The 14,493-nt window shown below is 43.6% G+C and overlaps 1 protein-coding gene across 3 annotated transcripts in view; it reads right to left on the minus strand.

Annotated features, from left to right (window-relative positions):
• SLC37A1 (solute carrier family 37 member 1) overlaps positions 1-13,047 on the minus strand; it is a 39,786-nt gene extending 26,739 nt beyond the window's left edge. Inside the window, exons 1-8 of one of the 3 annotated variants that reach the window (XM_069785054.1) lie at positions 12,448-13,047; positions 11,157-11,219; positions 7,898-8,180; positions 6,090-6,171; positions 5,176-5,302; positions 3,234-3,312; positions 1,682-1,817; positions 94-170 (exon numbers count right to left, since the gene is read on the minus strand). In XM_069785054.1, coding sequence (XP_069641155.1) covers positions 94-170; positions 1,682-1,817; positions 3,234-3,312; positions 5,176-5,302; positions 6,090-6,171; positions 7,898-7,953 — 557 coding nt within the window. In that variant the 5' untranslated portion in view covers positions 7,954-8,180; positions 11,157-11,219; positions 12,448-13,047. Of the gene's footprint in view, positions 1-93; positions 171-1,681; positions 1,818-3,233; positions 3,313-5,175; positions 5,303-6,089; positions 6,172-7,897; positions 8,181-11,139; positions 11,220-12,447 lie in introns of all 3 variants that reach the window. The other 2 variants (XM_069785055.1, XM_069785053.1) reach the window with 2 other exon arrangements.
• Between the last annotated feature and the right edge of the window lie 1,446 nt (positions 13,048-14,493).

Below are 14,493 nucleotides of genomic sequence, written 5' to 3' on the forward strand. Positions count from 1 at the left end.
GAATCAAAAGAAAGATATTTAAATTTGCTATACTATTACAGCCCGGAATGTATTGATTTGTACTTCCAAAACTTTGGATTACGTATTATTTACCTTCCTTTTCCAAACCAGTTGCCAATACATGTAACGACACTTGGCCAGCCCGTAGTTTGCACCAACCCATTAGCTATCTGAAAGTATATAAAAATAATAATAAATAAACATACCCTATAATAAGTCAGGTTCCTACACAATTCCTGCTGAGTGCTGCATTGGGAAAAGGAAGCCTACACAAATGCTTTGAATTTAGAAATTTAGTGGAGGGTTTTGAAAGCATTCTTTTCCAAGAATAAACAAGTTACAATGTTTTGCAGAGATTCTTCCCTCTACCTACATCTCTCCAACTGCTTTATGATTTAAAACACAGAAGATTGTAAGTCAATCACATGCTTACCAAAAACCACGTTGCACTGAACTGAAGAGAGAAACAAATTCCTCACACTAATGGCAACATAATACTTATCTCAATTTGAACATACGGCAAAGCATGTTTGCAATCAAACAAGGCAGAAAAAAAGAAAACTTTAGGGGAGACTGGGTAACTTTGAACATTAACTTTAAAATTCTTAACAGACACCTGTAAATAAACTGAGAAACTTACTATACTGAGGCTAATGTAAGAACTATTTCATCCCTCATGTTGCACAGATCATAACCCTAACTGAACTCCTAAAAAACTCCCTATCTAGAATTACACATTAAAACAAAGATCACAATACAATAATTCACATGTACAATGAGCATTCGAACACGCAACAAAACAACCTCACTCTACCCAACAAAAACCAATTAGGCTGGTGGTGCAAGACCACCCCTTGGTCTTACAGGATTCACTGACCACCTCAGGCAGTGCAGCATTGGTAGAGACAGTTAGACTAACCCTAAAGGAGCCAGCTCCTGTCTTGGAAACCACATAAGCCAAGAGCGCTGGGGCAGTGACATGGTTAAACGGATGACTTGGTGAAATGGTTATAAAAGCTTGCAGTACCCAAGTTAGTATCGCTGCATGCCATGTTGCACAATGCCATGCAAACGTGCCAGCAGTGAAAGTGCTAGGCAGTAGCACCAAGGAAGCAGCAGGGCAAGGTGCAGACCTGTCCAAAATGACTCAGAAGTGCTAACCATATCCTGGTCCTGATCTAAATTCCATTTTAGGTCGATGGTAAATATTCTCATGATGCCTGATTAGATCTACAAGTGCTCTGAAAAATCCCACACAATGGATCTCGTTACAGAAGCTGCCTGTTCTCAGCCACACCAATGTGCAAGACTGTTTATCATTAGCAGTATAAACGTAATTTTCCTGCAGAAAAAGCCAGGATACATCACTCAGGTCTTGGCAGACTGACAAAAGTAAATACATTTGTTTCAGAACTCTCCCACACTTAAGTTTGCTACAGTTTGATCACTGACTTGACACAGACTGAAACACTTTAATTTGTTTTCAAAGATTTCTTCCACTAAAAAAACATTTTTCAAAAATAAAACCTGGGGCTACCCACTATCATTTCTGCCTGTCATCAACGCCAGCATTTACATCCTCCCATCCAACCACTAATCATTGTTTGCAACTGAAAAAAACCCAATACAACATTAAACAGCACCACGGAAACTCAGAGTATGTAAATAACATCATGCCTACCTGGGCCATTATGTAAAACCACAGATTATGTATATTATAGAAATAACCCAATCCAAACATTGCAGTGAAGAGTCCGCTAGCAAGCATCCCGACTGTCAGGTAGTACCTGATAGGTAGCCGTTCTCCTATTATCCCACTTGGAATGTAGAAGGAAATAAAAAGAAAGGCAATAGTTAAAAATTAGATCATGCCCCAAGTCTTCACAAATAAAGAATATTTTGTGTTGTTTAATTCTGGTTGAGGAGAAACTTTACTGGTAACTGCTGTTTTCCTCCACAGCAGCAAATGAGCAATGTTTAGCACTTGATAGAAAAAAACTACAAACATTTCATGTTCACTAATTGCCAAGTGCTGACATCTGCACAGACATCTTTCAGGGAAATACTCACCTGGAACACACTGGAAGTCATTTACTTAAGGAATCATATTCCAAATGACCTGTAAGGCAGGACATGACTCCGGCCATTTAAAGTGAGATTTGTCTCCCTTGCTAACGATTCGAGTTATGAAGGTTCAGGTTTTAGTCAATAAAAAGAAGCATCTCCAAACAGCAGCTAATATTGCACATTTTAAGATGGGTTCGGCATTATTTTTTAGGAGGTGTCTGCTTCTGTCCTTTGACTATAGAGAAAGCCAGGACAATCAGTTTAGTCTACATGTACAAGCTGGAGACTGATAAAGTTTATGGACATATATTCCAGCATATTGTCATGGTTTAAGCCCAGGCAGCAACTAAACACCACGCAGCCGCTCACTCACTCCCCCCCCACCCAGTGGGATGGGGGAGAAAATTGGGAAAAGTAAAACTCGTGGGTTAAGAATGGTTTAATAGAACAGAAAAGAAGAAACTGATAATGATAACACTAATAAAATGACAACAGCAATAATAAAAGGATTGGAATGTACAAATGATGCGCAGTGCAACTGCTCACCACCCGCCGATCGATACCCAGTTTATCCCTGAGTGGCGATCCCCTGCCCAGTTCCTATACTAGATGTGACGTCCCATGGTATGGAATACCCTGTTGGCCAGTTTGGGTCAGCTGCCCTGGCTGTGTCCTGTGCCAACTTCTTGTGCCCCTCCAGCTTTCTCGCTGGCTGGGCACGAGAAGCTGAAAAATCCTTGACTTTAGACTAAACACTACTTAGCAACAACTGAAAACGTCAGTGTTATCAACATTCTTCGCATACTGAACTCAAAACATAGCACTGTACCAGCTACTAGGAAGACAATAATTAACTCTATCCCAGCTGAAACCAGGACACACATATTCCTTCATATTCCATATGAAGGCAAGACAGGCTAGACTGCAAGTCAGAAAACATTCCTGCACAAGGCAGTCAGGATGGGTGCAAGTAAGAAGCTTTCTATATACCAACAGGTATGATACCACCAGGGACTCAGGATGATGTGGTTTTTTTACTCAGCAACCAAGTTCTCACTCTCTTCACCAGAAACTTTACAGTAGGAAAGGGCAATATCTCAGAAGTAGTACAGCCTCATAAATTAACACAAAGTGATAAAGCAGGTTTCCAAGAAAAGGAGGTTTACCTTAAATACATTCCAACTGCATATGCACACAGAAATGAGTAATCCAGTGCTCCCAGTAACTGTTTGTAGTTGTTCTTATCTAAGAATAATTTTCAAAACAAATTATCAGTTTTAATGTACCAATAACTTCCCAACCATTTTTACGTATTACAAGAAAAATGTTAATGAATGTGCACTGACATTTAATTTTCAATAGGCACATTTAGACTTAAGCATGCACTTTGCAAAACTTTTTGTTTAACAAAAAAAACCCCAAACCTCTACAGCTGACCCTTTTGCCTGTAACATAGTAGGAAAATATTGGTAGGCCCATTCTTAATTCCACCTTATTCAAAACAGCATTTTGGAAAAGAAAAAACATCAGTTATTAACAAGGTGCCCTTTTCTTATAGGTCCTTAGGCAAAAGAAAACCTGAACCTTAACAGACTTTATTAAAGTGGAAAGATGTGTTGCAAATGTGCAAGGTCCTAACAGTCAAAATGGCTAAAAAAATCTACCATCATATAGGCATTTAAGGAATCAGCTTAATATATATTTTTTAAATGGTTAAAGCCTTTTGCATTTCATTTTCCAACTACTCATAAGGCACAGAGATAGAAGTTTTGTTCAAAAAAAATCCAGGGTTCTGCTCTGTACAGCAAATGACCATAATCACAACTAAATGGGACTTGCAGGCAGGATGGAGGGAGCAGGAGGGACTCCACCCAGACAGAAACACCAAGTCTAGTCTCAAGAGACCTGAGCTCATACCAAGAAAGACACTTTGTGTATTTGCAAGGAGCCACAATTCCCATTGACTTTGCAAATAAAGTCACAGTTATTAAAGCATTCCTTCTTTCAGTGTTACTCCCAGCTTGCCAGTTATGTTGCCTGAAAAACAGAGCTGAAAGAACAAGTCTAGAGTGCCATCCCAAGGGGGTAGCTTTGCAATAACCTGTGTGTTCATGGAAAAAGGAGGACACTGGAGCTCAGAAGTCTCCACTAAGAAAGCTAACTAGTGTTTTAGACAAGTAAACTCAGTCTCCCCTTGGTCCAGGGACAAGAAACAGCAACCAAGTTTAACTGCATCCCAATACATTTGGAAAGTTGTGGGACTAAATAAAATCAGTAGACCGATTACCTTGCAGCAGGCAGTTAATACAGAGAATTTTGTCCACAGAAAACTCAGAGCTCAGATCTTTATTTATCTTTGAAGAGAGTAGGACTTTTTTTTAATTGCTAATTAAAGAATAATTAGGATGGAGGGATAGATAGACTGGACTAGCACATTGACAGAATGGACCATACTTCACAGATGTTCTTCTTGGTTATAAAAGTGTCAAGGAATGATTCAAAATCTCTATTAAATTCAAATTTAATTGTAAGTAGGCAAATTTTTTTTTCTATTTAAGTGAAAGGCCAGGTTCATAAGCTATTCAGTACATTGTCAACTCTATTCTACAACAAAGTGCCCCATTTTTCTCCATTAAAATGGGGAGAAAAACATTCTTTCTGGCAGATAAGGACTCTGAAAAGTTCCAATTTAGATAAACACCAAGTAATTTCATTTAAATGATTGCTGGACCTTGAATTAAAACAGCAGAAAATTATAATGATTTATTTTATTCTTCACTCTTTTTTTCCTTAATAGACGTTCTAAAGACAAATCTCATTTTCTGACTGAAAACTGATCTACTGAAACCATCTCATAGCTATAACAGGTAAAATAATGTCAGTTGTTTAAGTGACTTTAAGTAGGAAAGACATCATAACTCACAACTTAACTTTCTTTGGAAAAATCAGTGAGAACATGGAAAACACAACAACCCTCCCATACACATCTCCTGAATCCCTCCACTCATGAAGAAGAAACAGCAAGAGGCAAATAATCTAATTATGAATATCATGTCATTATTATGAAATAAAAAACAACAACAACAAAAAAAAACCCCCAACCCTTACCAAATGGCTCCCAACCGCACTGAGATATATTAGATGGCTTTTTGACAGGTTGAATCTGGGCAGCATATTCTTTGTAGGAGTTGACTTCAACTTCATGTGAAGCACTGCAATGCTTATGCAGCTCTCCCTAATACAGAAAGGAAATGTGAAAATGGAAAATACACTTGTGACTGTTAATACCCACACAGCAACAAATTTAACAATTCTAGCTCTACATGAACCTGTGTCAAACCCACTGAAATCAGTAAAATTGTTAGCCATTATTAATTGCTTGGTATTTTGCTAGGTGAAGCCACTATTATATGCTACAGTGAACTGTTCCTCATATTGCAGAATTTCAAAATTGCTCACTAACATCAAGTTGCTTTGCCCCTTGTTGCTCATCAGTTATATACAATACAGCCCTGGGGGGATTTGATCTGTGTTTGGCAAGCTATAAAGACCAAAGATTAAACTAACAAACCTAGAATTAGAAAATATTTTGCCACCAGCTTCACTAGGAACAGAGTCCCAAGTGTACAGAAAACTATAACTATGATGTTCAACAACGCCAGTCAAATTTTGTCACGTTTGATTCATCAGTTATAAGCAACTTTTCTCAAACATTTGAACATAAACTTGTAAACTCTTAACTATCTATAAATGGATTAATTCACATGAATTAGGTGTAGGCATAGCTGTTTCAAGTCTTAAGACCAAAGATTAGACGTATACACAATATTCTAGGTGTGGTTTCACTAAAGTTTATCAAGTAAATGTCACTGCGTACTAGCTTTATTAGTTTTTCATCTTTTAAATCATTCCAAGTTAAAGTTTAACACTGCCTTTCACAAAAGGAAATACTGAAAAAGACGACTACTTCCGTGTTTGACAGGAGTAGAAGGATGTTTAAACAAGGACACAACCTTGCTTACCTTAACTATACTAATAGGTTTCCTTGATAAATGGAAGCTGGCATACAACAAGAAAGTGAGAGAAAAAATGAAGGCTCTGTACCTACAACATAAAAAAAAGAGTATTTGAAAATTATTGTATTCAGATTTACTTTTAGCCAGGAGTTACATAAAAATATTACACAAGTCACTGGTAATCTTGGAATAGTGAAAGACAACTATTTTCATGTTCTCCAATAGCCTGAAAAACCATCCTAGCAATTACACTGCTTTACAACATCTGCTCTGATCTGGCTTTGGGAGGGAGCTTGGTAGCACATGGGTAGAGGCAGGACAACATGGCAGTGCTCTGGAGTCCGCAGAGCTGATCTGCCTTGTTTACAACCTTCCTTCGGGGGCTATTATAAGGCAGTTCAACATTAAACGTACTGATAATCAGATTTCACATTTCACTCTATCTTCTGGTTTTCTGGTACAATTAGGACATAAATGATGGCTCTGTGAATCGTCAGTTTGGCTACTGTGGGTTATTACTTCTTTCTTTCCTTACTGCTTTTAGGATTTTGCTTTACTTTGGCCTTCCTCTGGAAGAACAGAAATCAGCCATTTCTAGAGATGGATGGGGGGACTGACACTGACTGTGTATACGGTCAGCTGCAGCGCATGAACATAATCAGCTTTGGGACTGGGAAGGAATTTTCCCTTGTACCTCACCTCACTGGCATCCTTGGGTCTTTCTCTGCAGTTCGTCTGAATGAAAAGGGTATCTCAAACTCCCTGTCACTACAAGCATTACAGAAAGATAACAATCTGATCTATTCTATTCTCTACCTTCAGCAGTTTCGGTTAAGGAGAACGTTCTGTGGATTGGTCCTTTTAACAATACACAGAGATCAGTGCGTATCTACTGGCTCATTCTAGCCTTGATCTTGAAATTAACATCTGTAAATAAAAGTACATATATATGTACAAAGACCTGATATCACACAGCCTACTATGGTCCCTAATTTTTAATTAACATTTCAAAAATCATTTTCTGCCTCAAACTTCTACATAACAAGGGTGTTGTTTTATAGATCTGGCATATTCACAGAGACATCAAAAAAACTAGTGAGTTATCCCACGAGTTGAGTTATTCACCCCCATAACTGAAAACATCCTCACAAGTGATAAAACTGAAATGACTTTGTCCTTGCTGCTCTACTAGAGAAAGCATGTGATAAAAGTTGCTCAAATGGGAAGCGCTTGGTCTTTCATTTGGTATTTTTTTGTTATGCACACACAATTGACTCAGTATTCTCTCAGAAAGCACAAGAACTGATACCATCCAACTTGCAGGATTAGTTTTCCTACAGCAAAGAGGTTTTGGTTTTGTTTTGGGTTTTTTGGTTGGGTTGGGGGGGGGGGTGTTGATTTTTTTTTTTTTTAATATTACAGTAGCAAGAACTAAAACTGTAATTCTACAAGTCTATATTACACATCAAATTATGGGGGAGAAAATACACTTCCTAAAAAGAGAAAGCTAACCTCGAGCACCTGTCCCACCTAAGAGTTTGAAAATAAAAATCTGAAATTTATCCCTTCAAATACATACCTTGCAAAGAAAAGGACAAAAGGCTTTATTCTCTAGCACACTAGACTAGTAAGGGTCTTGTCTGGGTTCCCCCAACAAAGTACCTCACTTTTAAACGTCAGCATTATTTATTATACAACTGACTATATTTTCTTGCTGTATATATTAAGCAATGAAAAAGCAGAAACAAAGCAAGGCAACAGTATGAAACTCGTGTTGTCCAAAACAAAGATCACCAGCATACTTCAAGACTTACCACTGATCTCGTGAAAAAGAAGTGATGAAGCGAATCCCAGGAGGAAGCTGAGCCATCTACTCTATAGCTGGTATCAAATTTTAGGTGACACGCTTACGTACTTGTGGCAACGTTATCTGTTCTTCAGAATACAATAACAAAGATCCTCCCAAAGCCGTGCGATGGTAGGCCGTTAACAAACGTGGAAGATACACTGCTGAGTTGATCTCCCTGTAGGTTGTTTTTCTTGTACCTTCAGTCACGACGTGGCAAATTCTTCACTCTGCCTTTGTTAATTGCTGATCTTCAAATAAGAGAAGCTGATAAGTAAATATTCTTATCAAGTTATTGTAACATTTTCTAATCATAACATTTGAATCAGCAATTATTTCTTTCAGAGACAAGTAATTACCATAACTAACCTCCTAGACATGAAAAATGTAATGGAGAATTTTAAGTCAATATAAATCACAGCCTTTTCTGAATTTTATCATGTATAATCTATTTTGAAGAAGTCAGCATAGTATAAAGCAGTGGGGACACAAAGGAAAGATGCACTTAGAACATGACCCAAAGCCAGCTGATGTCAAAATGCTCTGCTTTTGTCCCAGAAAGACTACAAATAGGCAGTTCCCCATCTTACAAAGATCTATTTTAACATATCAGAAAAATTCATGAGGTTGAAATTTGTTCAAAAATGACTGTAGTGTATTCAGCACAGAATAGAGACTCCTCCAGCTTGAGAGTGCGTGCTGCTGAACAATGCTGCCACCAAGACTTGACCAGCACTCCCTCTTCCAATTTCCCTGTCCCAGTATCAGTGCTGCACAGAGCACCGTATCGTCAGAAAACTTGGAAAAGAAAAAAAAAAAGTTTTCACCACTTGAGCTCCCTACACCAGCTCATCCAGCACAAGGGAGAAGGCAGGCTCACGTGCGTATGTGCCATACAGGGAGGACTGAGACTGTGGCAGCATCAATCCAGTTTCGTTTAAAATCTTGTAGAGTTCCTCCTGTTTATTCAAATTTGGGTGAAGCCCCTCAACAGAAAAAGATGCACAGCACCCTTTATTACAGGTACAGCAACAGGAACTAGCTGCACTGTTACTTCACAGCAAGTCTGAGCCAACTGTTGAGTAAGATGACAAAAGGCAATGTAGGCAAAAGCCGCAACTCATGCATACAAACAGAGCCTCCCTGTGTGCTAACAGCAGAGCCACCCCAGCAGGATGCCAAATAACACACCAGGGTCTGCAGCATAACCCCCACCCTCCTGGTACCCCAGCTAGTGGGTTTAACACCAGCACCAGCCACTGCCACGCTCCTGATGGGAAGCTGGTAGGATACAGGGCAAGCTCTCCTGGTAAACAACAGGAGGTGAGCTAAAGCAAAATCTCCTTTGAAGAAAACACACTTCCCAAGACCAAGGGTTTTTATTAACCTGGGAATTTTAGAGGCTGCCACAGGGCAGGCAAAGGTGTGAGACCCTCTCCTCTCATCTTTATTGCCCCATCTTACTACACAAATTAAAACTACTCCTCCTCAGCCAGCTGAATGACACCACCAAACAGTATCTGCTGTGTCAAAGCTGGCAACTTGAAAGCTTCACTATCCACATAGGCTTTTTCCCCAGGAATGGAGGAAAACTACCACCTCTTCACATAACAGAGAATCCCACCAAAAGATCTAGGGTCTGCTCCTTTATGCTAACACATTTTTGTCATACCTCTATTTTTTCAACAGCATCCTGGGTCAGCCTGACACATCCCTCCCCTAAAAGTTAATTGACTTGCTAATCTCGTTTGGCATGTTCTACCTCCTCCCCCTGCCCCTGAATCAGATAACTGGTTGTGCAATTAATCAGCAAACGCCACAATCATTCCCACCCAACAAGAGTTTCCTACCTACTCTCTGAGGTTGCAGAGGTTAGGGAAAGTGCAACCCTACACCCTCCTCCCCACTCCCAGCTGCAGGTCCCTGCATCCCTCTGTGTCACACCTTGCAGTCATACAGCCATGGTTCAGGTGGCTGATCCGTCAGAAAACCTGCCCTAAAAAACAGCTGATCCAATAGAGAATATTAACTCACTGCTATGTAGGATGAATCCAAAGCAGCAGGAGCATAAAGGCAGGGACTAAATGTGGGACTGCCACTTACAGCCACAGCTAGCTAGTTAGGTCAGCTGAACTCTTTTATTTCAAACCAACAACAGCTTGTCAGTAATTTCAGGTTTGGTTGAAGTGAGCTGTGGATAGCTCCAGTGGAAGAAGAAAGGTAAAGAAGAAAAAAAGGTGGGCACAAGCAGCCCAGAGTAGGAGTGAATTTTTTTCCCAGCAGCAACAGATCTATTTCAGGGTGATTCTAAACCCTATTTCCCCTCTCTCACAGTTATCCCAAACACCAAAACTACTATTTAACTTAAGTGAGGTGACAGAAATATCTACTGGGGAAAAAACTGAGAGGCCAGGAAAGAACAAAAATCTGAGTTCATTAACCTCTTTAAACAGTTCCCTTAAAATATAATAGGACAAGGCAATTGTCATCATAGAAAAGTAACTGTTTAACAGGTTACTATTTAACAGCTTCAGTGTAAGCAGAAAAAGACTTCACACATCTTACAAAAGGTTTCCATGCTAAGCGGTCACACAAGGTTGCACATCTGTGCACCTGCTACCCAGATCATACTCACACCACCTCCTAACAGTGTATCCTTGCCGTAAATCCAAAGTCACAAGGCCCTAGCAAAGACGACGGGACAATCAGCAGCGTTTAGAGAACTGCACTGTAACTCTATTTGACAGGGGCTGATTTCATTTTATCTACTGCAGGCAGAGACACCTGAGCTCTCATTTACTCGTCAATAGCTTATCTCTGTCCCCATATACCCGTAAGGTCCTCTGACATTCATGTGCTTTTAATAAACAAATAAAACTTCCTCCACAAAAGCATAGAAACTTGGGGTAATAAAACTTGTGATAACAGGTTATAAAGATCACATCCTGCTGTAGGTTAAACCAGCTTTTAAAACCAAGCTATTCTTCAGAAATGACATTAACAGGCTAGAACACCTAACTGGTGGTTTATTAATACATCCTTTATAATTCTGTTTTACTAATGAAGCCCAAGGACAAACTCCAATTCAATCCCTCAAACTGGTTTTACATTCTTTCATTTTCAGCAACTATTTTACCCAACAGCAAAACCAAATACTTTCACTTCCTCCTTGTTGTACTGCAATGTATGAAGCAATACTCTGGTACTTACTTTGAATACATATTCACCTTCCAAACTTTGTATTGCTTCTTCAGGCTTCCCGCTGCGCTGGCTGAAACATAGCTCCCTCCCTGTGTCAGGAAAATACAGTCATTCGTGACTGGCCTTTACCACTGCAAATGCTGCAAACCTTGGCTCAGCTGTGCTGCACGCTGGAGAGACAGAGTGAAGCTCCTGCCTGGCCCCTGCCCCGTTACGCACAGTTCCCCTGGAGGGCAGACATTAATTCTGTGTATGTAGAGACAGCGGGTAATGCAAGTCCTCATCAGGGTGTCCTTAAGGACTCAAAAGGCCTGTAGACACATGCAAATCAAATGCATATTGTGCTTAATACCCAGCAGCTCTGCACCTGAGCCATAAACTGCCAAATCTATCAGCTTTGGACCCTAAACGGCCGTATTCCTTCCATTTAATAAGAAAGCAGAAAACAGTTAGTCCTGGCTTAACGGCAGGGGGCAAGAGTCCTTGTGAATACAGAGTGAATCCACACCTGCGCCCCGGGACCCAGCATTACCCACGGCACCGCACCACACGAGATGACCCACTGGAAGGCAGGGCAGCCACCCAGCCTCCCTAAACACCGAGCCCATGCCAAGGACAGCACACCCTCACCCTGCTGTCCTGCGGGGCCCGGCCAGGAGCTTAGCGAGGAGAAGGTGCCCAGCATATACCTCTCCCTTGGTGGGCCTTCCCCAGCGGTACGAGGGGCTGTGGCCTCCAGGAGCACCCCACCCGGCTCGCACCCCACGGGAAGGCTTCAGGCCGTTCACTGCCAGCCGAGGGCTGGTCTCTGCCCCCGGGTTACAGCTGCTCAGCGGGCTCCCGCTTCCAGCCGCGCAGCCTTAGGGGCACACGGCTACTCCGGCCGCTGACAACGAATCCTGGGGGTGCCCCCAAAACAACCCTCCCCGGGTCCGAGGCCTGACCCAAGCCCGTCAAGAAACGGAAGGGGGAAGGCAAGACGAAGGGGGAAGGCAAGACAAAGGGGGAGAGGAAAGAAAGCGGAGAGCCGGCGGTGGGCGGGAAGGTGAACGCCTGAGTCCCGGCAGCACCGCAGCCGCCTTCCCAACGCCTACCAGCGGAGAGCCGCCGGCGCCGCCGCGCCCGGGTCAGCCCCCGCCCGGCCGCCGCCACTCCCGGGTCAGCCCCCGCCCGGCCGCCGCCACTCCCGAGCAGCCCCGCGGGGGAAGGGGCCGCCGCCGCCGCACAGGCGGGAACCGGCAGCGACGCTCCCGCTCCGCCCCCGCCGCGGGAACGGCAGGTGCACGGCGGCGGCCCCTTCCCCCCCCCCAAGCCTACCCGCTGCCGCTGACTCTCGCCCTCCCGCCGCCGGTAGCTTCCTTCTTCCTGCCTGGCCTGCGCCGAGCCGAGCGGCCGGGCGCGGCTGCGGATCGCCAGCCGGCCGCGGGAGCTGCGCGGCGGGACCGGTCTGCCTGGGCCCCTCCCCGCCACGGAGGAGGAGGAGGAGGAGGGCGTCCCGCGGCGGCGGGGCGGGCCGCGCCACGGCCGGGTTCCGCACGGCTCGGCTGGGCTCGGCGGGCAGCCGGGCACCCCCGCCGGGGCGGACCGGACCGGGCCGGGCCGGGCCGGGCCGGGCCGCGGCGGGTGGCAGGAGTCGCGCCGTGGGCCGGTCCGTGCCGGCAGCGCGCCCCGCGGAGGCTCCGGGCCGCCACTGTAGCGGTCGGCGAAGCCTCTGCGAGGGGGAAGCGCTGCCCCCGGCCCGGCCTCCCGCGCCGGCCGCGGCTTCCCGGGCCTCGCCGCCGCGGGGCTGAGGGGGCGGAGGCGGCTTCTCGGCGGGGCCCCAGCCCGCCGGGGAGAGAAAAGCCGCTCCTTGAGCCCGTGCTGCCCGCCGTCCCCCGCGACCCACCTGTCACCCCAGTCGCCAAACCACAAACGTTCAGAAATCACCCAGCAGGTCATCAGAAAACTGAGGGAAAAATTCGGTGGTGCTTCTCTGAAAAAGATATAATACATTTATTTTATTTGCCTTCTGGTTTCCTGATCCTGCAGTGCGTTTTCATTTTCAGCAACCATGTGTATTTCAAAGCTTAGTTATTTAGATAAACATGTACTTCCAGCTGCAGGTCTGTTGATTTATCATGACCACCTCAACAGTGTGGGTAACCCTACGCTGCTTATTTCATCCAAAACTGAATAAGTGCTAACAATTACCTTGTGCAGGTTTTAATTTATCTGTATAACCGTTTGTCCCCTGTAGAGTATCGCCTGCCTGGCACAAGCAACCCGCTTAAAGGCACTCAATAAATTGTTCGGTTTTATTTTGTCTCTTCCCTCTCATCTTGCACTACCTATGCTGGTAACACCAATAAAAGAAACTCTGACTCTCAGTGCGATATTACTTAGGCCCCACATTTCAAACACACACACGCTCAGCTTTGCTCCGTGATCTCAGTGGTATCTTTCCTTCACTTTGTCCCAGCCAATAAACAAACCTTTCTGCCTTACAATGTTTGCAGAACCAGGGTCTCAGAGTTGCGCCTGGACCACTGCAAACACAGATGCGTGTTGCACAATCTGATGCTTTTAAGCTTGTCACTGGCAGATGTTGATTCCTGCTCAGCCTCACGCATCCTTCTAGCTGAGATTTTTTAGTGAATCAGAGGTTAAAAAAAAAGTCTTTACATCATCTCCCCAAACCCTACAAAGTTCCTACTTCAAAAGCTAATGCACTGCTCTTGATTATCATCAATCTTGTCTTCTAAGGAGATGATTTTGGTCCACAGATAAAAGCAAAAGTCGCTACTCAGCATCAAAAGGTCTCGCATTAGCACAGCTTTTACAGAATCATCCTGCCATATAAGAAAAACCACAGTTTCATCCAGTATCTCGGGGAAAGGACAATGCATAGTTGCTTCTTGACAATATGGTCCCATGCCCCTTGGGAATCCAAATGAAAAATCGTCTGCCCCAAACCCTCACCAGCTCACCTGAAATGGCTGATGCCCTGGGCAGTAGGATTAAGTTTAGCAGACTCTTAACACTTGGAGGTGGAGCATAAACAGGCGTGTCCCAGAGCTGCTTTAGCTCTCCGCGTTTACTGTCTCCTGTATGGGGGTGCGTGAACTGGACAAGGAAATACTTCAAGCCTCTTTATTCTTCTGAGCAGGCGTATCATGGAAATGTCATTGTCTTACGGAGAGGGCATTTGTTCTCTGGGGTGGAAAAGCACATGCTAACGTCAGATATAGATGGGGTAGTTACAGCCAGAGCAGAGCATCTGTGTATGTTGATGTTTGCCATTTCTACTGTAACAACCATTTAGCAGAGACAAAACTAGGCAGGAAATGCTCCTCCAAGAACAGTGATTTGCATGAATCATGTGGC

This window comes from Haliaeetus albicilla, chromosome 6 (genome assembly GCF_947461875.1).
Source record: "Haliaeetus albicilla chromosome 6, bHalAlb1.1, whole genome shotgun sequence".
NCBI lineage: Eukaryota > Metazoa > Chordata > Aves > Accipitriformes > Accipitridae > Haliaeetus > Haliaeetus albicilla.